The sequence below is a fragment of the Gastrolobium bilobum genome, unplaced genomic scaffold, assembly GCF_033153095.1.
Source record: "Gastrolobium bilobum isolate Gb01-03AN ecotype WA unplaced genomic scaffold, APGP_CSIRO_Gbil_v1 utg26659, whole genome shotgun sequence".
NCBI classification, from domain to species: domain Eukaryota; kingdom Viridiplantae; phylum Streptophyta; class Magnoliopsida; order Fabales; family Fabaceae; genus Gastrolobium; species Gastrolobium bilobum.
Genome location: NW_026896616.1, coordinates 64982 through 90840, shown reverse-complemented (window position 1 = coordinate 90840; position 25859 = coordinate 64982). Strand labels below are relative to the sequence as shown.

The window sequence follows — 25859 nt, the reverse complement described above, 5'->3', positions numbered from 1 at the left end:
AAAATTGTTGAAAGAAATATTGGCTCCCTTTATGTGTACCCACGGCCTTATGGAGAAAAATGGCATGAAATTAGGCTTGAAATTCTCATGTGGATACTTAGTTAATTTAGGGAACACTAACGATTGTAAAATGTTAAATTAAAGGAAATTATAAAGGCATGGTCTTGACTTGTAAATTGGCATAGGATTGACAAAAAATGTAAAGAAACAAAAGTAAGCGATAAAATGTATGCCTTATGTAAGAATCATGGCATAGTATCATTTTATTGATTTTTGTTGTGGATTCTTCTCTAGGTTTGCCTAGGGGCTGAAAAGGGTTCGAATCTTGTTGAAGCTATATAAGTAACTTGTGCCACAAGTAAGCGGATTGGTAAAGCTTCAAGAGGTAAGCTCTATGTTTAAGGAGTCTTTTCCTACTTGAATGCTCCACCATGGTTAGTGGACTATGGTTGGATTGTATGATTGTTTTGATGCTTTGTATAGGTGCATTCATATATAGCTATTTGATAACATGATATGACTTGTTCTGATATGATTTATGTATTGATAGTATGGTACACAGATGTCTTCTTGGGGTTCCCCTGAGATTGACGGTGTACGCCTCTGACATGTTCTGGTTCCGCTTGGGGTCCTCCCTTGGGAACATGTGCGTTGATTTCCGCTTGGGGTCCTCCCTTGGGAATGACGGCGCACGCCTCTTGTAATATCCCAAGCGCTGACGAGGGCGGGGAGTGATCGCCGGTGCGAAAGGGCATGGACAAGGAGCGGCTCGTGACAGGCTTCCAGCAGGGGGTTACATGCATAAATAAATCGAATCGACACCCGAAAGAGAGGGATTCCAAAGACTGTACAGGTATGAGACTGCACAATTTGGGATAGCTTATAAGAATTAATTGGTACTACCTATACTAACAAGATGCATCTACTTTTCGGTAACCCAGAACGAAAGAACTTCATAGTTAAGCGTGCTTGACTTGGAGAAATTCTGGGATGGGTGACCTCCTAGGAAGTTTTCCCGGGAAGTGTGCGAGTGAAGAAAAAGCACACTGAAAAGTCTCGTGTTAGTATGTGGGGATAGTCATTGATTCTTGAAGCGGCCAGGCATTACAAGTTGTATCAGAGCAGAGCCTCTCTTCCAGTACGGTGTGGTTCGAGGACGAACTAGGCGGAAGCTGGTGGGCATGTAATATCCCAAGCAATGACGAGGGCGGGGAGTGATCGCCGGTGCAAAAGGGCATGGATAAGGAGCGGCTCCTGACAGGCTTCCAGCAGGGGTTAGATGCATGAATAAATCGAATCGACACCCGAAAGAGATTCCAAAGACTGTGTAGGTATGAGATTGCACAGTTTGGGATAGCTTATAAGAATTAATTGGTACTACCTATACTAACAAGATGCATCTACTTTTTGGTAGCCGGAACGGAAGAACTCCATAGTTAAGCGTGCTTGACTTGGAGCAATTCTGGGATGGGTGACATCCTGGGAAGTTCCCCGGGAAGTGTGCGAGTGAGGAAAAAGCACACTGAAAAGTCTCGTGTTAGTATGTGGGGATAGTAATTGATTCTTGAAGCGGCTAGGCATTACACCTCTGATAAGATATGGATATATGTTTTGTTCTGTTATGATATCTGTTATATGTTGCACTTGTATACTCTGTATCTGACCTTCATGCAGGAGTGAGCCAGGGGTATGGATAATTCTCTATAAACCTGGAGCTTATTGAGATTGTTATCTCACCCCTCTTTGGGGACATCATTTCAGGTTCTCAGATTCCAGGTGAGCCCTCACTAGGCAGGGACGCGACCCGAGGCTGAGGCGTTTGGACAGACCAGATTTTGAGTAGCTGTAGGCTACTACTATTTTGGAGTGTATTTATGTTATTCAGTACTTTAGCATTTTGTGGTTCATGATGTCTGATCCTTTATTTTGTATATGGCCTGTATATGTTTTGTACATGTCTTTCAGTACGATGCATGCACATTTGTGTATTCAGGCATGTCGATATGACGATGTATTATTCAGTTATGTTTACGTGTTGGATTGCATGCTGTTAGATATAGTGGCACAGAGCCAAGTTATGCATGCGCCCATGGATGGGTATATGATTATATTTGGATGTCTGATACTTCTGAATTTATATGTTGTATAAACTGTCTATCAGGAACTCTTGAGAGTGGGATTGGAAAATCTCCAGTTGTCCGAATTACAGAGGTTACTCTGTCCGATTTTCGTCTCCGCCGAATAAGAATTAAACTAGAAAAAGAAAAAGTTAGCTCATATTTTTGTAAGTTAAGTCTTCCGCTGTTTCTGTTTGTATCATATGCATGTTAATTGAACCGGCTCGAGACAGGGATGTTGCAAAGACAAGTTTGCCTTCTCAAAAGAGCATGGCAGAAGGGATCACTAGCAAAAGTGATTTACACGATACAGTATTTCCCTTTCTGGATATTCCCCTGACTCAGAGCAAAGTATCCTAAAATTTCTAACTTCGCTCAACACTGCTTTGTGAGGGTTTCATCAACCAAGTGGTCTTGGGATGAGGTTGCAAACCAAAGAGTTTTACGAAATCAGAGCATTAAACCAAGAAACAACTCAGTTCATTAAGGAAAACAATGTTTTATTACAAGAAAATCGTAAGACAAAGAGGGTTACTTCTATCTCACCCTCAACCTACTTAAGAAATTTAGCTCATAAGGAGCATGATAAAAACTAGCAAAGGAAAGATTTTCAATTCTAAACTGTTTACTGCAAGAGGTTGAAGGTACTCTCGTTATTGCCCTATCCAGTTTTAGTAAAGGTATTAGCTTGCAATCCCAGCTGCTGCTTAGATCAAAGGTTCACATTTTCTCAAATTCTCTCCAATCAGAGCATTGCTCCATTCCAGCTTAGCCCTAATATACTATGATCCCCTTCTTCTTCTGCACAAAATTCTGAGCCGATTCTGCACAGTGAGGTGTTGTTCCCACATTCTCTTCTGTCGCTGACGTGTCTGTATCCGATTGGTTGCTTTTTTTGCTCCCGTACTGTAACTGCTTTCTTGTCTCCTTTTTTGTATTTTATGTTTTCTTTTCCTCCAAGTTTCTTTCTTTGCATAACCGAACTTCTTCTTGGTTTGGATCTTAGATTTCCTGCAAGAGTAATTCAACCCATTAAGCTCACAATTAATACATCTAGTCAAATTACTCCAGTACTATACTAATTCCCAAATTTACTATGGCTCCAACCCAATTTATCAATAAACTGTATTTAATAGTAAAAATTGAGTTAGAGCATTTATTTCACAATGAAAATTTGGATTTGAGGAGCAACTAACCTATCAATGAAACTCAATTTTTGAGGCCCATCAACTTTCAAAGATCCTTTTAGAAAGCCCATTGATTAATATATCTTCAACATTTACTCCTTTATCTTTAGTAAAATGCTTGTCAACTTTCACAAGGTTGGTTTTCTTTTAAAAAAAAATGAGTTGTGAGTAATGTGATGCTTTCTGCCAAGTCAATACTTAGTCGGATGAATCTGCACGCCACTTTCACAGCATCTTCCACGAACCATAGTGGAAAGAAGCAAGCAAGAGTGGATGACTGGGAGAGAAAGTTTTCCTTGATGATATATGAGTGCCTTGAAACAAAACAGCTGATCACCACTTTGCTTGATGAAAAGCTGAGCTATGATTTCTCCTTAATAAAAATGATGAGTTTGTTTACAATTCAGGTGCTCTGTTCTTGATTAAGATGTGATGATTGTGAGTTATAGTTTATGGGCAGGTTTGATCTTGGTGTTTGATAATGGGGTACTGTTTTTCTTGGTTTAGCGCATTTGCTTTGACCAGATTCGTTTAGCAACCTTGTTTTTCTTGCTCTCATATCATCATGACACACAAAACACTACCTCATCCTTCTTCCTTCACCTATGAATGGACTTATGATGTCTTCCTCAACTTCAGAGGTGTTGATACGCGCCACAATTTCACTACTGATCTCTACAGTTCTCTTACTGAAAGGGGTATCCACACCTTCTTTGATGAAAAAGGACTTAACGCAGGTGAAGAAATCACACCATCTCTTTTCCAAGCCATTCAAGATTCTAGGATTTTCATTGCTATTTTCTCTAAGAAATATGCATTCTCAACATTTTGTTTGCGTGAACTTGTCATGATCCTTGAGTGCTCAAAGGCACAAGGACGGTTATTTTGGCCTGTTTTTTATGATGTGGACCCATCACAAGTTCGGCACCAAAGTGGAACTTATGCAGAAGCTTTGGCTAAACATGAGGAGAGGTTCAAGGATGACAAGGATGAGGTGAAAAAATGGAGGGATGCTTTACATCGAGCTGCTAATATTTCTGGATCTCATTTCCAACACGGGTATCGCACACCACCCTTTTTTTTGTTGTTTGCACAAAAGAAATAGCATGTATACTGTGCATGAACTAATTAAACACTAATTCAACATTAATTTTGCATAATGTGCAGTTCTCAATCAGAATATCAGTTTATTAGAAAGATTGTTGAAGAAGTCTCTAAAAAGGTCAATCGCAGTCCGTTATATGTTGCTGATAAGCCGGTTGCATTAGAGCCTCGAGTGCTAGAAGTGACATCTCTCCTAGGACTCGGGTCTGATGAGGGAGTCAACATGGTAGGCATTCATGGAATCGGTGGGATAGGGAAATCAACACTTGCTCGTGCTGTGTATAACTTGATTGCTGATCAATTTGAAGGTTTTTGTTTCCTTGATGACATGCGAGAAAGGCCAATTAATAATCATGGTCTTGTACAACTCCAAGAAACACTGCTCTCTGAACTTCTCGGGGAGAAAGATATTAAAGTGGGAGATGTTAACAGAGGAATTCCAATAATAAAAAGAAGGCTTCATCGAAAGAAGATCCTTTTGATTCTTGATGGTGTTGACAAACCGAAGCAGTTAAAGGTACTTGCAGGAGGACAAGATTGGTTTGGCTCTGGCAGCAAGATCATAATCACAACAAGAGACAAGCATTTGCTAGCTGCTCATGGGATTGTTAAATCGTATGAGGTTAAACAGTTAAATGATGAACAAGCTCTTGAATTGTTTGGTTGGCATGCCTTTAAAAATAACAATATTGATCCAATTTATGAGGATATTTCAAAACGTGCAGTTTCGTATGCTCATGGCCTTCCATTGGCTTTGGAGGTGATAGGTTCTCACTTGTGTGGCAGAAGTTTAGATGTATGGAAATCTGCATTAGATAAATATGAAAGATTTCCTCATAAAGAGATCCAAAAAACACTTGAAGTTAGCTATGATGATTTGGACGATGATGAGAAGGGAATTTTTCTTGACATTGCTTGTTTCTTCAATTCTTACGAAATACGCTATGTCAAACAAATACTATACTTGCATGGTTTTCATGAGGAAAATGGTATTCAAGTGTTGACTGACAAATCTCTCATAAAGATTGACCGCAATGGTTTTGTGAGGATGCATGACTTAATTCAGGACATGGGCAGAGAAATCGTTAGGCAGGAATCAGCATTGGAGCCTGGCAGACGCAGTAGATTATGGTTTAACGAAGACATTGTTCATGTTTTGGAAGATGATACGGTATTTTAAAAAACACCTCGTTGGTATTTCTAATCTTCGATGTCCTTTATTTAGGCATTTTGATTAATATGGATTAGATTGCTGGATTCTTAGTTCTCTGTTCTCAGTTTCAACTGTTTGATGAAATTTGAAAATTTGACCAGATATATATGTGGATGACATTCCTAAAGTTTACATTCTATTTAACTTATGATTTGGAGTTGATAGGGAACTGACACAATTGAAGCCATCATCATGAACTTGTGCAAAGACAAAGAAGTGCAGTGGAGTGGAAAAGCCTTCGAGAAGATGAAAAACCTGAGAATTCTTATAATCAGAGATGCACGCTTTTCTAGAGGACCTCAGAATCTACCAAATAGTTTGAGAGTGCTCGATTGGAGTGGTTATCCATCACCATCTTTACCATCTGATTTTAATCCAAAGAATCTTGTGATACTTAGTCTGCCTGAAAGTTGCCTTAAAGCATTTAAACCACTCAAGGCAAGTATTCTCTTAAAATATTTTGTATCTTTTAACAGTTTTTGTTGGCCTTCAGCACTGATATGTATTTCCATTTGCAAACTCATAATTTGAGTCATCAACTTTTGTTTTGTAGGTGTTTGAGTCGTTGAACTTTATGGATTTTGAAGGTTGCAAGTTCTTAACCGAACTACCTAGCTTATCTGGAGTACCAAATTTGGGGGCACTGTGTCTTGATAACTGTACTAATTTAATTGAAATTCATGGTTCGGTTGGATTTCTTGATAGACTCGTGTTACTGAGTGCTCAAGGATGCACCCAACTAGAAATTTTGGTACCCTCCATCCACTTGACATCTCTAGAAACTCTGGACTTGAGGGGTTGTTCAAGTCTTGTGAGCTTCCCCGAAGTTTTGGGAATAATGGAGAATATAAGAGATGTTTATTTAGACGAGACTGCCATAGTTGAATTGCCATTTTCAATTGGAAATCTTGTGGGGCTCCAACGATTGTTCTTGAGGGAATGCAAAAAGCTGAACCAGCTGCCAAATAGTATCCGTATATTGCCTCAACTGGAGATAATAATGACTTACGGTCGTAGGGGTTTTCAATTATTTGAAGATACAGAACAAGTGAGCTCAGAAATGTTCCCAAAAGCCATGCTTGTTTTTGATACAGGCAATTTGTTGGTACTTGATGTGTATTATCATAACATAAACCCCAATAGTGTTGTCATAGAATTACGTCCACCTCCTGCGGATCCTGATTTTGAATCCTGGAGGGATTCTTCCTTCTACAGAGAGCAGGAAAAGTCAATGTGTTTCTGGTTCAGAAAGAAATTCCCCAAGATAGCTCTGTTTTATTTTACAGAACCTCGCTTGTACGAAGACAATGCGGTATTGGATTTCAAGTTCAGTGTAGTCATCAATGGCACTAAGCAATTCAGTTCTTCATGTAACTACATATTTTCCACACGAGGAAGGAAGACACTAACTCTTTGCTGTGATCTACAATGCAAAGTGGCGAGGGCATTTTCAGAGCATGAATGGAATGAAGTAGAGATTTTTTGGGAGTTAGAATACCTCTTGCCATGTGATTCTGAAAGGGTAATGGGGACCCAGTGCGGGATCACAACATTGGAAGGTGTAGATTTACCCTACATTCATGTCTACAAAGAAAACAACATGGAGGATATCAAAAGCGAAGAACCATCTCATCTCCCTCCGCCAGCCTTACAGAGAATTCAAAAGTTGATAATAAAGGAAACAAGTTAGGGATTCCGACCCGTTGTCGAATCTGCATCATCTTATAATATATTTGATATGGACAATGATGATTTTCCCCCCATAGTTTATTCTATGAAATTCATGTCACACCTAGGTCTTTAATTTTTATTTTTTTTTGGTAATCTTAGGTCTTTAATTTTATGTATAATTAATCTAACTATTGTAAGGTGAAGAAAATATTCAAACTTGGTTGCGATTTCATTTTTTTCTCTCTCTCTCTAAATCCATCTATGCCATTGAATGCATACCACTAAAACTTTCTAAAAGTTATGATTAATATCACGGGACTAATATTCATATATGCATAAAAGAGGAGGTTAGTTTCAACTCCGTGAATTCGTTATATAAACTTCAAATACAATATTTGTTAGGGATTCAAGCTTAATGTTAATAATTAAAACCAATTTTAATTATGTGCCAGATTGCATATTTATTTTGTTGACCCAAGTATATATATCAAAGGTAGAAAAATGAATATTTTTTAATGGAAAGAGAGAAATGGAATAAGAGTGTGTATATATGACGACGTTCATTAACCCTTTTTTTCTTTTCTTTTCTTTTTATTATGTGTCAACACTTATTTTTGTCTTTGATTATAAATACTCATCTTTTTACCAAAATTTTTATTAAAAAATTATGGTAAAAAAAGGGTCACAGATGCGAATCATTTTTTATGATTTTGTTGTCTTCCTTTTTGTAAAAAATTGTAGGCTGCATGAGCTGCTTACAGGTGGGCCATGGACATCTAAGTTGAAATAGGCAGAAGCAGAAGCAGAAGCACATATAGAAAAAAGAAAAGAGTGGAGAAATTAGAGGAACAAAAAAAAAACTATTCCTCCGGCACACACGTTGTTGTATAGTATTTTTTTCCTTCTTTATTTGCTCTTCGGTCATAATTTTCAGCTGTTGAGAAATTTGAGGAACAGGTATTAGCGTGATCTCTTGGCTGAAACGAAGACTCGCGGGTGGAGAGGATCTTTGAAGATATGAAAAGGCGGGAAAAGAGGATTCTAGTCTTTACAAAGGAGACCAAGTTCACCGTTCGGAGAGACTTCTAGGTTTTTGGAGAGAAAATGCTGAAGCAAAGTGAGGACTTTTTTTCAGCTTCTGGTGGCTTGGTGAGAAAATGAGAAGACAGAAAAATATGAGAAAAACAGAAGAAGAGGGGTAGAAAAACGCCAAGTTCCCTGCACCAAAAATACCCATAAACTTACAAAAAAGAGTAAATACATTTTTTGGTTCTCAGCAAATTTCATGATACCCGATTTAGTCCTTAGCAAATAAAAATGCTCATTGTGATCCCTAAAAAATTCAAAATGGATCTATTTAGTTGAAATTGTGGTCCCTCACAAATTCAAAAAAGACCCATATTAGTCCCTAAAAGGACTAAAATGGGTCCATTTTGAATTTCTTAGGGACCACGATGAGTCTTTTTATTTGCTAAGGACTAAAGCGGGCATCGTGAAATTTACTGAGGACCAAAAATGATATTTACTCTAAAACAAACATAAACTTTCAAATCCAACACAACAAAGTCACACCAAACACTGTGCACGCCCCCTTGCCACCGCGCACACCAGAGCACCAGTGTTGCCTCCACCGCGTCATAGGCTTCACTCCAGTGTTAGTATATGGGTGTCCTAGAGACAATTTTTTTTGATTAAATAAAGACATAAGATGTGGACCTTTTGTCGCAAATAAATAATAAGCACTCTTTATCCTGTTTCATATTTTGTCTCGATATTATTGTTAATATATTATGAATAAACTAGATAAACTCCTTGGAATAGAACAGGTATTTCTTGAGTATCTGTGATGAGATCACGATTATGAGGATTCAAGGATACCGCACTTTTATTCCTAATTCTATGTTCCTAGTCTAGAGACACTGAGAATGGGGATCAGTGACCTCGGGTAAGACTAGCACGACTTATCTACTTGTATTTAGATACAAGGTAAAGACCTTATCTGCTATAGATATGGAGATGTCTTAGCTAAAGTCGTGGATGGACCTATAAGGGTATAGCTCGCACTGAACAGACCCACAAAGAGACTCTATGAGGAAATCTCACAGAGAGTATCATTAGAGTAGTCTCTTTATATTTGGGTATGTCTTTCCTTAGACCAGAAGTTATTACCTAGATTGTGTTCTAGAAGGCACGCTTTGACGGTATACCTCGTCTGCCTGAAACATGGAGACTCATAGGTACACTGTTGGGCTTGTCCTGAAAGAGCACAAGGCTAGGGTGATAAGCTGAAGGAATTCGTCAAATCTCTGTGAGAGATTAGGTTATCTATAAACCGGAGAAATCGGGATGACATTTACAAGGACTCAGGAATCTATGCATAGTAAAAAAAGTCATGAGATGATCTGCCGTTAGAGTCAGTAAATTGAAGATTTCCAATTTTGAATAAAGCTTACCTTAAATCGCAAGGGTTGATACGTTTCCTTACCCTAGGTTTAATGAGGAAGGTAACCGAGACGAAAGGAAATACATACGGCAACCAAATATGTGTAATAGGATGATTATGTCATTAACCTAACTAGCTCTGGGGCAACAAAGCATTGCTAGTGCTCTGTGTTGTCATTAGATGGGTTGTGGGCTTGTTGGGCCCAAGCCCATTTATGTCAGTGGCTATGTTGGGCCTAATGGGTCACACACTAACACCTTATTGTCATGATAATATAGCATTAAAGGTATTGGGCCTAATAATGGTTGTTAGCCCAAGAAGAAGTTTGAAGCCCACCAAAATGGAAAAGGGCGCATGGATCATGTAATGGGCTTGGATGGTCCAAGACATTACTAATTAATTTAATTAGTTAAATTAATTATCAAATATTTAAATTTTCAATTTTGAATTTGAATTTTGAATTTTTCAAATTAGAATTTTGAAATTCGAATTTTGAATTTGAAATTTGAAATTTGAATTTAGAATATAGAATTTAGAATTTAAATTTAGAATTTAAATGTTTGAACGTTTGAATTTAAATGTTTGAATTTGAATTTGAATTGGCTATGAAAAGTTGTTTCATAACAAAAGGATAATATAAGATCTTGTTGGAACAAATCCCAAGTATCAAGAGGAGATCTTTAGGCATCATCCAAGGCTGATTTGGGGCGCTGATTTTGGGGCTTGTGATGGTCATAGGATCAACCAAATGAGCTCCAATCAGATTTGGTTTGTTGAGAGAATAAGTGAGTGAGTTGGCTCAAGTTTGAATGCAACTGCTCAATATATCTGAACTGTTTTGAGGCTAAATGGGGCGCACCATATGGCTGGCCATATGATGGTTGTTAAGTCAGATTTTTGTTGAGATATGCACTTGAGATCATGAGGATATGATAGGAAGTTGTTGGTAAGATTTGATTTACAACAACTCCACTCATTCCTCTCCTAGTGTGCGCTACATAGGGCTGATTTTTGAGTGAAGAAATCAGATTTTTATTCACTCATTCTCTCATCTCCTTTGGTCATCCTTTTGTGAGGTTTTTCTTAAGAGAGTTTTGAAAATTACCTAGAACTTTCTAAGTGAATTCCATGCGCCACTTTTGTGTTTTTTCTTGCTGAAAATTCACTCAACTAAACACCTTGAAACCTTGCCTCCTACCTCTCCATTAGGGACGCCTAGCTTGCCTCCCTTGGTGTTCGTTGGTGGCCTTGAAGAAGAGTTCTTCCGTCTTGACAAAGGGTGGTGTGGATCAACATTAGAGGGCTTGTATCTTTAAGTCTCACCTTGATCATCTTCAAGTTTTGGAAAGCAAACAAGGTAACATCCATGTCCTAAAGCATGTTTCTTGATATGGTATGTGTAATTCCGCTTTGAAAATTTTGTTTTCATCCTCACATTCCTACGGCCTTCAAGGCCATTTTCTTTCAAGTGGTATCAGAGCCCGGTTGCTTTACCATCGGCGGGTGATTGTACTTTGTTTGTAAAAACTTGTTCCTTACGGTCAAAAAATCTTTAAAGAATTAAAGCATGAATCATAGCATATGGATTTTGAAATACTGTGCTTTAAATTGTTAAAGTTCTTATTTTATGAACATGTTAATGTGATTGCTATGTTCATATATCTGTATGTGTTCATGGTTTTGTTTCTTTTTCTTTGTGAAAGTTTTGAAAAGAAACACCTTTTTGAAAGGGATGACTCGGCCATGAGGGGTACTTTGAGTACCTTGATTGTTTTCCTATTTTTCTCTATGAATTGTTCCATGAGAATGACATGAAATTTTTGTGAAATTTTTTATCATATATATGGATATGTGATTCGGCCATACAAGGTGTGGTGTCTACATGTGTGGTTTAATTTTGTGTTCTTTGAGAAAGAGTCATCAAAATTTGAATTATATTAATTGTTATATAATTCGGCCATTAAGAAAATTTGAATCATGATTCTTGCAATGATATTTTAATTGTTAAAATGATAAGACGTATGGATGAACATGTTATATAAAATTTGATATTATGTGCTTGCAAGTTATTTGAATTTTCAAGTGCAAATTGGAAGGGGATGGTCATGGTGCCCGAGTTTGAATTTCAAATTTTATATTTTAAATTAAAGGTGTAATTTTGCTCTATTTGAATTAAAATGTAAATTTGAATTTTAAATTTTGAATATTCATTTGTCCCTCCAAAGATGTTTTGGAGTTTCTTTAATCATTTTGTAATTAGAGAATTAGGCTAGTGGCGTTTAGACGACAAGGAGTCGTGGCTTGAGAAGCAAGAAGGACGAATGCACGAGCACCATGACCGTCTCAAATAAAATTGTTTTATATGCATGTATGCTTTTATATTTTAAAAACGACTAGTATGCATGAAATTGGACAAATCGCGTTTGTATGTATTATTATGCACGTCCAATTACGACTAGTGTAATCCGATAGATGTTTGACATAGGATACGACTAGCATGATAATTATACCTATGCGTTTGATGAGACTTAATAAACCCTAAATAAAAGGAACCCTTAAAAGGAATAAAATTATTAAGCATGATTACCTCCCACCACCAATATTACTCAAACCTCCTCTAAATAGTGGTGCTCCACAACTCAGTTGGGACCCACTGTTTCGTTGAGTAAGAGTAGTATTAGAAGTGTTAGACACTTAGGGTGCTGGTTAATGCTTAACTGAGGCATAAGTTGCAAGCTCAGCCGGGCTTATGTGCTTAGGGTAATAATGCTAGGTTGGTTGCATGAGATGCACCACTAAGTGACAAGAAGTTGTCAACCTAATGTTAAGAGAGGGTATGAGATACTGTTAATAAGGATCAACCCATTATTTAAATTAATCTTGCGGTCACAGACGAGGGTTAAAATAGATAAACGCACTCTTAATCTCACTAAGGTAAAATCTAAAAGTAGATTAACCCTAAGTCAAACGGTAAGGGTCATTGACTTAGATAAAATAGTGGGAGAGGCAAATTACTTAAAGTCTTTAATAATTTGTTTTTACTACATGTCAAAATATATTAATTAAATTATCTTTACATCTTTTCAGTTTTTTAGTATGACTAATCCACTGTCACTGCGCTCAATACTCGATACGAACAAACTGACCGGTTCAAACTTTATGGACTGGTATCGGAACTTAAGAATTGTTCTTAGGGCCGAAAAAATAGCTAATGTCCTGGATGCTGCATTACCCGTAGCTCCTAAGGAAGGGGAAGATGGGTTCACAGAATTTGATTTCGAGGCCCACAAACAGCACATGGATGACAATGTGTTGACTGTCTGCATCATGTTGGCATCCATGTCGCCTGAACTGCAAAAGCAGCATGAGCATATGGATGCTCCCTCTATTGTCTTACATCTCAAAAAGTTGTATGACATTAAAGGCATACATGAGAGGTATGAGGCCTCTAGAGAATTGTTCTCATGCAGGATGTCTGAGAGCATGTCTGTGAGCAGTCATGTTCTTAAGATGATCGGGCTCATTGAGAAGCTAGGAAATCTAGGCTTCGTGATGGATGTCGATTGTCGAGCTAAGTAATGACTTAGTCCTGACCTCGCTTCCACCTTCCTTCAGTCAATTCATTATGAATTACAACATGCATGGGATGCTTGTGAGCTTGCCTGAATTGTTAAGCATGTTAACAACTGCTGAAGTGTCTATCAATAAGGATATGACACATGCTCTTCTGATTGGTGGGCCTAGCAAGGCCAAGGGTAAGGGCAAGGAGCCTACGAAAGGCGACTCCCTTAAGCCCAAAGGAAAACCCAAGAAGAAGAAAGGAAAAAAGAAGGGTAAGAATGCATCCAAGGACAAAAGCGATGCTGAGTGCTTCCATCGTGGCAAGAAAGGCCATTGGAAGAGGAATTGTCCAGACTACCTGAAGAGTGTGAAGGACAAGAAGCATGGTGATGCTTCTACCTCAGGTATTTACATGATTGAGATAAATTATTCTTTGCTAATCCGACTTCGTGGGTATTGGATACCGGTTGTCGTTCTCATATTTGCAATTCGTTGTAGGTGCTTAGGAACCCTAGAAGATTGGAAAAGAACGAGGTGGACCTCCACATTGGTAATGGAGCAAGAGTTGCTGCTCAAGCTGTTAGAGATGCCGACCTCATTTTGCCTACGAACCTTTTATTGCATTTGAATAATTGTCTTTATGTTCCTAGCATTTCTAGAAACATTATTTCTATTTCTTGTTTAGAACAAGATGGTTTTGCTTTCACTATTAGGAATGGTACATTTTCTATCATTTCGAATGATATTGTTTTGCTGCTGCTTCTTTAATAAATGACTTATATGTTTTGGAAATGAGAACTGAACTGCTCAATGTAAATGTGAAACGACCTAGGATAGATAATCAATCTTATCTTTGGCATTGTAGACTAGGGCACATAAACGAAACAAGATTGTCTAGGATGCATGCAAATGGATACCTAGATTCCATGGATTTGGAATCCTATGGACAATGTGAATCTTGTCTAGCTGGGAAAATGACTTGTCACAAGCCCAAAGGGCTTGGGAGTCATAGGGCTAGTGAGTTATTAGAACTCATTCACACTGATGTTTGTGGGCCAATGTCTATAGAGGCTAGAGGAGGATACTCTTATTTCATTACCTTTGCTGATGATAAATCAAGATTTGGGTACGTGTACCTAATGAGATATAAATCCGAAGCTTTTGAAAAATTCAAAGAGTTTAGGAATGAAGTAAAGAAACAGCATGGCAAGATGATTAAGACATTACGATCAGATTGTGGTGGTGAATATCTGAGCCATGCGTTTCAGGATTATCTGAGATAAAATGGAATTCTCTCGCAGTTTACCGCACCTTACACACCACACCAAAATGGTGTCTCCGAAAGGAGAAACAGGACCTTGTTAGACATAGTCAGGTCTATGATGAGTGAGACTCAACTTCCAAAATCGTTTTGGGGATATGCCTTACATACAGCGGCATACCTCCTAAATAGGGTACCTTCTAAATTTGTTCAGACCACACCATATGAGATATGGAATGGTAAGAGACCCAACCTGAGTTACCTCAGGGTATGGGGATCGCCAGCTTATATCAAAGCGTTAGCATCAGACAAGCTTAGTGCTAAGAGTACTAAATGTCTATTTGTGGGGTATCCTAAAGGTACTAAGGGATACTACTTTTACTCCATGGATGAACACAAGGTGTTGGTGTCAAAGAATGTTGAGTTCCTTGAGTAAGATTTCATCTCTCAAGGAGCCAGTGGGAGTAAGATTGATCTTGAAGAAGTTCAAGAACCACATGAACAGATTGAGGAACCCGAGTCTGCTCCGCAGACGACGTTCTCCATTGGAGAAGTAAACACACAACTCCGTAGGTCAACAAGGGTCATCCATCCACCTGAGAAGTATGGGTTTGTGATTGAGAATCAGCAAACCATCGAGGATGATGAACCAAGTAACTACGAAGAGGCAGTCAAGGATGTTGACTCTTCTAGATGGCTTGAAGCCATGGAATCTGAAATGGATTCGATGTATCAAAACAAGGTATGGACCTTGGTTCCTAAACCGCAAGGAATAGTTCCTATCGGTAACAAATGGGTCTTTAAAAGAAAGACTGATGCAGATGGCAACGTTCAGACCTACAAAGCTAGGTTGGTTGCGAAAGGGTATCGTCAAAGACAAGAAGTTGACTATGATGAGACTTTCTCACTAGTTGCCATGATCAAATCTATTAGGATCATGCTTGCAATAGCAGCATATCACGACTATGAAATTTGGCAAATGGATGTCAAGACCGCCTTCTTGAATGGGTTCTTGAAGGAGGAAGTGTACATGACACAACCTGAAGGCTTTGAAATCAAAGTTCAGGAGCATATGGTATGCAAACTACAAAGGTCGATATATGGGCTAAAGCAAGCATCAAAGAGTTGGAATATTCGTTTTGATGAAGTCGTTAAGAGTAACGGTTTTATCAAGAACGAGGATGAACCTTGTGTTTACAAGAAGGTTAGTGGGAGTAGTGTCGTCTTCCTGGTACTTTATGTAGATGACATATTGCTAATAGGAAATGACATCCCCACATTACAAATAACGAAAGAGTGGCTTTCAAAAAGCTTCACCATGAAGGATTTGGGAGAAGTGGCCTTTATACTTGGTATAAAGATCTATAGAGATAGATCCAAGAGGCTGCTGGGTTTATCTCAATCCACGTATGTTGACAAGATGCTAAAGAGGTTTAGCATGGAAGGGTCGAAAATGGGTTTTCTTCCCGTCAGTCATGGGGTACATCTTTCAAAGGCTATGTGTCCTAAGTCACAACCTGAGAAGGATCGCATGAGTGGAATTTTCTTATAATAAAAGTTTTCATTCCAGTCTGGGCATGGCACCATATGAGGCATTGTATGGACGGAGATGTCGTACTCCTACTTGTTAGACTGAGGTAGGTGATAAAGAAAGATTTGGGCCAGATTTTGTGCAAGAAACTACAGCACAGATTGAAATGATCAGAGAAAAACTTAAACAGGCACAGAATCGGAAAAAAATTTATTACGATAATAGACATAAACCGCTGGAATTTGAAGAAGGTGATCATGTATTTGTGCGGTTATCTCCAGTTACGGGTGTTGGTCGTGAGGAAGCTGAGTCCTCGTTTTATTGGGCCGTATCAGATAATGAAAAGAGTGGGATTAGTGGCCTATCATCTTGCCTTGCCCCCACAGTTGTCGAATTTGCACGATGTGTTTCATGTATCGCAGTTGCGGCGTTATATTTCGGATGAATCATATGTGGTGATACCAGATGATATTGAGATTCAGGAGAATTAAAGACTCCCAGAGGTCCTATTGATGTCCTCGACCGCAGTGAAAAGAGGCTTAGAAGTAAAATTATTCCAATGGTAAAGATTCAATGGGAAGGACGTACACCTGAGGAGGCTACTTGGGAACGGGAGGATCAGATTCTCCGGTTGTATCCTGAGTTAGCGGACATGTATGATTTAATTTTACGGTCAAAATTCTAAAAGGAGGGGTGATTATAACACCTTGCAATTCTAAATTATATATTAATATATTAAACATGGATTAAAGGGAAGGATTAGTGAAAATCCTGAAAATTAGGTCAAAATACAAAGGAAGGGTAAAACGGTAAATTGTCAAACACACAACCCTAGGAAGATAAAAAATTGAGTAGAAGGTCTCATATGATAAAAATAATCCTAGAAATGAATTCAGAACGAAAAATTGAGTGGTTAGGCAAGTTTCAGAAAATTCAGTGAATAGTGTTTTTAGTAAAAATACAGCGGTACAGTTACACCGTAAAGCGTGACGATTGAGTTTTGAGCTCTAGGTTTTGAATACAAGTTATAAAGGGTATATAGGACTAGGAAATATGTATTCCGATGAAAATTGATGGAAATTAGTAAGTTTGGGGAAGCGTGCCAACAACGCGCGCAACAGCTTGAAACGACATTTTCTCTGAACAACTGGAAAACGTCGGATTCATCTGATCAAGGGTAATTAAAGGATAATGGTTAATGTTAAAAATTAGAGTTTTTAAATAGGTTGTGAATTTATGGACGTTTAGTGGAATCGGAGGGAAATTCAAGTTAATTTGAAATCGCGTGAGGTAGCGGTGGGGCCCACCTCACTTAAACCACTTGAGACACCTAAGCACATGTCTTATTCATCATCTTCTCTCTCTGTCCCTTGTTCAAAACCGCGACAGCCCTCCCCCCCCTTTGTCCATGTTTTAGTATTTGATTCTTCCTTGCATAACTCCATCAAATCCTCACCAAATTAAGAAAAGTTGGACTTGAAACTTGTTGTAAATCATCTTCCAAACCCATTGGTGGTGGTCTTGAGCCTTGAAACCCACCATATTTTGAGAAAAACCCTCCCAAAATCCGTGGCCAAGTGTTGTAGATTTGTGTTCATGGAGTTGTTTGGAGCTCCAATGGTTTAGTATGATGAGGAGGAGCCATATGCCTACCTTTTGAGTAAGTTTCCTCATATTTGAATGGTTTGATTCATGGATTTGATTTCATGAACCCTAAGCTTGTCTTGGTTGATTTGTGTTGTTAGAGAGCTCAAATGGAAAATGTGTATTAAATGATTATGTCTTAGAATGATGTGTTAGAGCTAGAAATGCAATAAAAATTATTGATGAAAATGTGATTTTAACTTAGGAAATTTTGGATGATGCCATGACTTTGTGATTTGGAAATTTGTTAGGATTGTTTTGGTGAGTTGTTGTATGTTGTATGATGTTATAATAGGATTGTATGATGTGTGGAATAATTGGATTGGATTGAAAATCCTTTGGAGTTTGTCTATGTTGAATTTGGCCAAGAGAGAAAATGAGAGGAATGAGATGTTGTAAAATTATTTGGATGATATGTTGCGTATTGTATGGTAATTAGAAGGGTCGTGTGATGGTTGGAAGGTTGGAGAATCAATGGGAAAGTATTGGATGGAATTGGACCTAGAGCAAATTATTAGGCAAAATGATGTTTGAATGATGTAGGTTGAAAATTGGCACCTAAAATGGGATGTTGGTAACCTAAGAGTACCTAAGAAAAATGAAAAGAAAAATTAGAAAAATAATTTGTGAAATTACACTAAAATGGCCGAACCTACCTAGGTGTGGGGGAGGATTTTGACGTTTTTATATTTTGATAGAACTGTCGTGCTCTGACGATTCGTATATGATCGTTGTAGGTTGTCGTACGTGGATTTGAACCCCGAACCGTGAGCTCGGTGGGTTGCCCTTGGTCCCGGACCAAGTGGGATTGCGGTGAGTATTTGAAACCATGCTTGAAGAGTTGATAACTTGCATGTGTTTGTATGAATTGTAATTAATTGGGAATGTCCTCTGTGTAGGCATTTCTGTTGTGTAACGAGCTCGGAGAATATATTGCGTTGGAGCTAAGTGGAGAGGATTATACAGGTAATCCCTTGGTACTGGAGTTTGATCCCCTTGTGTGTTCCACCAAGGCCATTTAGGGTGATGGTAGGAAATGTATGTAAATAATATAGGATAACATGTTCATGCATATTGTATGTGTGTTGGTACATAGGATGTACCGTGTCTCTGGCCAGTAGACGTGTTGCCTTCGGGCGTTATGAACTTCCACTGGATAGGTCTCCGAGAGGGAGTTTCAGTTGACCTGGGATCGTGGTGTGTGATCCGGATAGGAGCACACTAGGAAGTCTCGGGTGGATATGGATGGAGGGTGCCTTGGTTTGATGTTCTGGGAACACGCCATGGTTTGAAACCCGTAGGCTTATATGTCGGGCCAATAGACTAGATGTTGTGTGGTATTGGCATCGACCATTCCAGCTTCGTCGTATTTTGTTTCCTTATGCTCCCCTATTTCTCTAAACCCCTTCCTTTATCCCGTTTTCAAGATGTTATGTTATGTTATTTATATGCATCGAAGTGAGCCATTGGACAGAGTATTCTCTAGAACCTCTGGGTTACTGAGATATATTCGTATATCTCTCCCCGTCTTGGAGGCTTTATTTCAGGAGGTAGCAGTGGCGTCGGAGCGGCGGGCAAGAAGCCCGTAGGATGATTAGCTGGAGGACTATGTATTTTGCATTTTGGTGGTCATTGGGCCTAGGCTAGACTTAGGGCATGAACATTGCATATGGAATTTAGGATGAGAGTTATTGTCATATTTGTTCATGTCATTTTGCCTAAGTCTAGTTACATATGTCATTTTGAGGTTTATTCATTATGTTGTATTTGAAGATTTTGGTTTGTAAAGTGTAATATTTCATTTGGGAGTTGTAATTTGTACATGAATACTTGATGTAATATGGAAGCATGTAATATGATGAAAGAGAAATAGGCCTATTTTAGGATTATGATTATGTGTACGTTTAGAAAATGCATGCAAATGAATTTTGGTGATTGAAATATGTTAAGTGTTAATAAAGTAAGCAATATGATATGAATTGAGTAATTTGATATAAACTGTGATGGGTTGTAAGAGCCCCAAGGCATTGCTGGTCCGTGTGTGTGCCTCCCAAAGATTATTAGGTACAATTTGAGGTCATAGAACATTTGTAAAAATTTGGGGATTATTGGAAAAACAAAGGAAACTTTGGCTAATTTTCTAGAAATTGGCATAATTTAGGCGAACTTCGGGAGAGTATATCTCCCTCCATAGAGGTCCGATAGGGACGTGCCATACGCTGTTTTGAAGCTTGAGATGTCCTCTATCTCGTCTCAAAATTGGGATTTTTCAAGGTTGAGAGTCGGCCTGTAGAAGGCAGAGAACAAGACGGCCATTTGGTTACTGCACATGTGGTAGTTCTGGACCGAGTTTGGGAAAATTATTCCCGCTTCATTTCTTGGTCAAATTAGGTGTATGATATATCAAATTGAAGCTAGAGGTGTCTAATGTTTTGTATAAAAATTTGAGAGCAATTAGTTGAGTGGACTTTCTGTAATAATTGATTGAGTTAAGGATGTTTGGAGTTGTTTTGGGGTTGGCTGACAGATTTGTTTGTCCAACTTCAAACAGCGATATCCGAAGCAAACGAGAACTTTATGACTCGTGTAATAGCTTCCTAGAAAGGTAATTGAGTCTAGAATAACATACTAAAATATGGGAGGCTTGTCGTATGAGGTTTGTCCGCAGAAATTCAGAGACTGAACCATGTTCGGAAGGGTAGAAAACATAAAAGTGAGATTCATGCTAAGTGGGTTTATGGGAATCCCTTAGTGACTTGTGGGAAGTAAAATATGTTATAAAAGTAGTTAAATAATTATTCCTTAAATAGTTTACAGTTACGGTCAGCTTTTGTTATTACGCTTTTTATTGTTTTAAATACTCGCGTAATAAACGGAAAAAGTTTACTCGCATTTTTATAAATGAATTGCTGTGATTGTAACTGCGCTTAATATCATAATTAATGTTAACAATACCGGTGTATAACGGGCTGTTACAGAAATCATTAGTAGGATTGTTATTATTAGGTATCATCAGCTGGACATAATCTCGTATTACGACAAAGCAAGATAGTTTTATAATTTATTAGGATTCACATCTCACCCCTGTTGAGGATTTCATTTCAGGATATCAGATCAAGTATAACAGCTTAAAAGACTTTTGTCAGTGTGCGCTTTGGACAATGTTTTTGATGTATTTTATATGTTTTGACATTATTGTAGTCTAGACATTTGTTCTTTTGTTTTGAGATTTTGTGCCAAGAATGTTAGTGCCTGAGAATATGAATAGTTATGTAAAGACGCATGCCTATGATGCACGGACACTGACACGGGACACGATACGATACGATACGCTGACACGTTAGTTCTAAAAAATGTCATATTTTGACACGTTGGGACACATTTTGATATTAAATAAAATTTTTAATATATATAAGATAATTTATATTTAATACATATAAGAGTCCATAATAAGTTATATAACTAATCAAATATTTAAATTTCATAACATAAATAAAAATAAAAATAATTTTTTGTAATTTGTTAATTTTTTATATCATATTTCATAACAGAAAAAAATTAATTTACAAATTATTATTTTTATTTAGTTAATAAATAAAATTAAGATTAAAAAAAACGTGTCTGAGCGTTGACCGCGTGTCGGAAAAGGTTGACTGCGTATCCGAAAAACGTGTCGGAATGTGTCCGAAAAATGTGTTGGAACGTGTCCGAGAGTTGACCGCGTGTCCTTAAATGTTGACCACGTGTCAGACGCGTGTCGGAGCGTGTCCGTGTCGGACACGTGTTCGACACACAAATATTTTAGAAAGTGACGTGTCCGTGTATTGGAGACGCATGCTATAGTTTAGTTGTGTTTTTTTTATTCTAGTGTAAATATTCCTAATAATTGCAGTGTTATAGATATAATTTAATAACTTCTACTCTATTAGATGCATTAATTGTAAACATGGTAAACGAAAATAAAAAAATAGACTTGTTAAACCCAAATTTTACTATTGGTATTAATAAAACTTTCAAATGTTGAAAGGCTTTCAAAATATATAAATATAAATAATTTTAAAAAATATTAAATGCATTAATTCATGACAAAGGTTGAAAATAAAAATGAATGATATAATTTAGTAACATCTAGTACATTAAATGCATTAAAGGCAGATGAAATAATGTAAATGAAAATAAAAAAAATTCATTTAGAAATCAGATATCGAATTCAATAAAGATATTTTGTAATAATTTATTAAAGGCATTGATGAAATTGTTAAAAATAGCAGAAAGTTTCAAAAAAAATAAAATAAGATGGGAATAATTTTAAAATTTAAAATATCATTATATTCAATCGTTAAAAAATCTAGTCTCAAAGTTGTTAAATGCATTAAGGCAAATCATGTAATTGAAAAAATTCTGATATAAGTTCGATAAATATTTTTTTATAATTTATAAAACTTTCGAACGTTGAAATGGTTTTTAAATAACATAAATTATAAATAATTCCAAAATTTTAAAATTTATTAAAAGCATTAATGACATAGGAAGAAAATGGAAATCAAAGCTATAGTTTAAAAACATCTAGTATATTAAATGCATAAAATGAAGCACTATAAATGAATATAAAAGAAAATTATTTAAAAATATGATATTGAATTCAATAAATACATTTTATTATAAAAGTGTTGAAAATAGTACGGTTTCATAAGAATATAAAAAGAGAATAATTTTAAAATATAAAAAAATTAATGCATTAATTATAAAGGTTGAAAATTAAAATGAAAGATATTTTCTTAGAAAATATAATGTTAAACTTATTAGTTGAAATAATGAAAATGGAAACGAAAGTGAAAAAATTATTTAAATTTGGGTATAAGTACAATAAATATTTTTCATAATTTATCCTCTTATATTAAAATTTTATATGACTTGATCATCATGTAAAATTTTTGTATTTATCTCTTTCTTCATTAATGATAATTTGACCTCATCTATTTAATACATGTAAAGAGATATAAATACAAAATATCACATGATCAAGTCAAGTGAAATTTTAATGAGAGAATTCAATCCCGGTTTAATTACTTTCAAAATAATATAATGTAGTAAAAGTTATTAAACACATTAATTAACGACAAAGGTGGAAATTCAAAATGAATGATAAACCAACCATAATTATTTTCTTGAGCAAGTCCGCTTCCGGTAATTCAACTTTCGAGTCAATTTTGGAACTAATCTCGAGTCGGACTTAATCACATTTAATAAAATGAATGATATAATTTAATTGGGTTTGTTTTTTATGCAGTTACTACATATAAGTTATCTACAGTAAACCCAATACGACGTCGTTTTGAACGGAAATCATGGTGTTTTTGTAATTTTAATTTATTTCAGAGTTATTATAGTCTTTATAATTATATTTTTCTAATATTTCAATCCCAAAACGACGTTGTTTTGGAAGTAAATGCAGATAACTTATCTGCATTAACTGCAGAAATACTTTTCCCCTTTTTAATTGATATCTTTCATTTTCATTTTCAAAATTAATAATTAATGTATTTAATATTTTTTTAGAAAATTTCAAATTTTTTCCATTTTTTTACTATTTTGAAACTGTTTACTAGTTTTCAACACTTGAAAATTTTATTAAATGCATGTAATAAAATACAATTTTATTTATATATTGTTTGCATTAAATGCATTTAATATAATAGATTTTCCAATTTTAAAATTATTTATTTATTTTTTACATTTTTTGCATATAGTATATTAAATGCATTAAAGGCAAACAATGTAAAATACAAATAAATAATTTTAAAATTGGAAAATATATTATATTAAATGCATTTAATGCAAACAATATATAAATAAAATTGTATTTCATTACATGCATTTAATAAAATTTTCAAGTGTTGAAAACTAGTAAACAGTTTCAAAATAATAAAAAAATGGAAATTTTTTTGAAATGTTTCTTATATATAAAGAGGGGGAGAGAACAGATTAGATCACACTTCTTATTTTCTCAATCACTTTTGCACCAAACAAGAGAATGGAATTTGAAATAATATCCACAGAATGCATCAAACCCTCTTCCCCAACACCAATACACCTAAAAACTCACAAGCTCTCTCTTTTAGATCAGTTTATACATCCTTCACATGTACCCTTTGGATTTTTCTACTCTGCTGATCAGGGCACTCAAGCCATCACTGATAGTGGTAACACTGAACAGAGACTCAAACAATTAAAGAAATCCTTATCAGAAGTATTAACTCACTTTTACCCCTTCGCTGGAAGGGTGAAAGACAAGCTTTCCATAGATTGCAATGATGAAGGAGTCTACTACACTGAGGTCAAAGCAAGTTGTACTCTGGTTGAATTTTTAAACCAATGTAATTTCTTATAATTCATCCATAAATTTCTTCCAGGTCAATATTCATCAGAAGTAGAAACTGAAGGATATATGGCTATGATACAAGTGACTAGCTTTGCATGTGGGGGCATGGTGATTGGTGTCTTAGTGTCTCATATGATAGCGGATGCATCTGCTATGAGTTTCTTTTTTAATAGTTGGGGTTCTACCTCTCGTGGGGAATTTCAACATACACTTCCTAACTTTGTTACTCCTTTCCCCCAAAATGATGCATGCCCAAAAGATGCAAACATAATGACTTTGAAATTCCCATTCTTGTACAAAGGTAAACCTTTCATGAGGAGATTTTTGTTTGATGCAGAAGCTATTTCTAAGTTAAAAGGCCAAGTGTCTAGCTTAGGTGTGCAAAGCCCAACTCGAGTGGAGGTAGTATCATCCCTCATAAGCAAATGTGCCACATCGGCATTCAAGGCAAACTCTGGTTTAGAAAGACCTACTTTGGTAACCTATTCAGTAAATATGCGTCGAAGGGCATCTCCTACTTTTCCAGAATCGTATATGTGTAATTTCAGTTGGGTTACTGCTGTTCTAATAATGAGTGCAAAGGAGTTACCTGACTCGGTGATGAATTGGAGGGAAGCATTGAAAACTATTAACTCTGACTTTGTTAAAAGCTTAGAAGGCGAAGGAGGGTTTATTAGATATTGTGAAGCTTTTAAAGAGGTGATGGATAAGATAGACTCAAGTATTGCATTGCCAAGAGGAGTGAACTACATTAACTATGTAAGTTGGTGTAACTTTGGTCTTTATAATGTTGATTATGGATGGGGAAAACCAACTTGGTTGTCTCGCCCTCCAATATCAGAAGCTGATCTCGTGACAATAAACAATGTTTTGCTATTGGATACGCCATCACGCGGTGGAATAGAAGCTTGGGTTTATTTAAATGAAGATGATATGGCCATATTGCAACAAGACAAGGAGCTCCTTACTTTCGCTACCTTAGATCCAAATCCTTTAAAACTAAATGATTATATGTCGAATGCATGATTGTTCTTCTTGATGATTTGTGAGGTTGTGTAATTGATGCTTTACTAGTTTATCTTGTTGGGGTGGCTTGTGAGACTTATTGAGAGGATAAGATTCTAGTGGAATTTGGTTAATGATTAAAATTTTCTATGTATGGAAAATTTCTAAATATGTTATAATAAAATAAATTTTAATATGAGAATAAATTTGATTTGAGAATTTGCAATGGCTTGTATAGAGTAATGTGCACATTATTGATTATTCTATATAAAATGAGGCCAATAGAAGTTGATAGGTAGACGAATTGCATTAAATATCAGCTAGAATTTGGTCTTTAATTTTTTTTTTTTTTTTTTCTAGGTTCCCTTTGTTTCCCCGTCATCCTACTTCCTTTTGTAGTTTCAATAATAGAATTGCTTGACGTGAAGTAAAATAATGGGAATTACTGCGTGTTAATTGAAGCGAGATATAATAATAATGAAGAAGGAATTGTACGGTGGTGGTCAGCCACATCATAATCGTACCTTCTCTCAGGAATGTTATTTAAGGTTGAATAGGTAAATAATTAAGGAACTTCTAACTATAAGGAAAAGAAGAAGGTGAATCAATAAGAGCAATGATAACTTATGACACAAAAAAAGAAGAGAGTTTTTTTTCCAATTATAAGAGATAAAGTTATTTCCAACAATACCAAAATGATGTTGTTTAAAGAAGAATATATATAGTATTTTGAAAATTTT

At 36.4% G+C, this 25859-nt stretch overlaps 1 protein-coding gene and 1 pseudogene across 1 annotated transcript; both read left to right on the top strand.

The window, feature by feature from the left end:
• The first annotated feature begins 3748 nt into the window (after positions 1-3748).
• Positions 3749-7443, top strand: LOC133301004 (disease resistance protein Roq1-like). Its single transcript, XM_061500601.1, has 4 exons — positions 3749-4363; positions 4472-5579; positions 5787-6059; positions 6175-7443. The coding sequence occupies exons 1-4, from the start codon at positions 3870-3872 to the stop codon at positions 7309-7311; spliced, it is 3012 nt and encodes a 1003-aa protein (XP_061356585.1). The 5' UTR covers positions 3749-3869; the 3' UTR covers positions 7312-7443.
• A 16323-nt stretch (positions 7444-23766) lies between these two features.
• LOC133300994 (stemmadenine O-acetyltransferase-like) lies at positions 23767-25140 on the top strand (annotated as a pseudogene).
• The last annotated feature ends 719 nt before the right edge of the window (positions 25141-25859 follow it).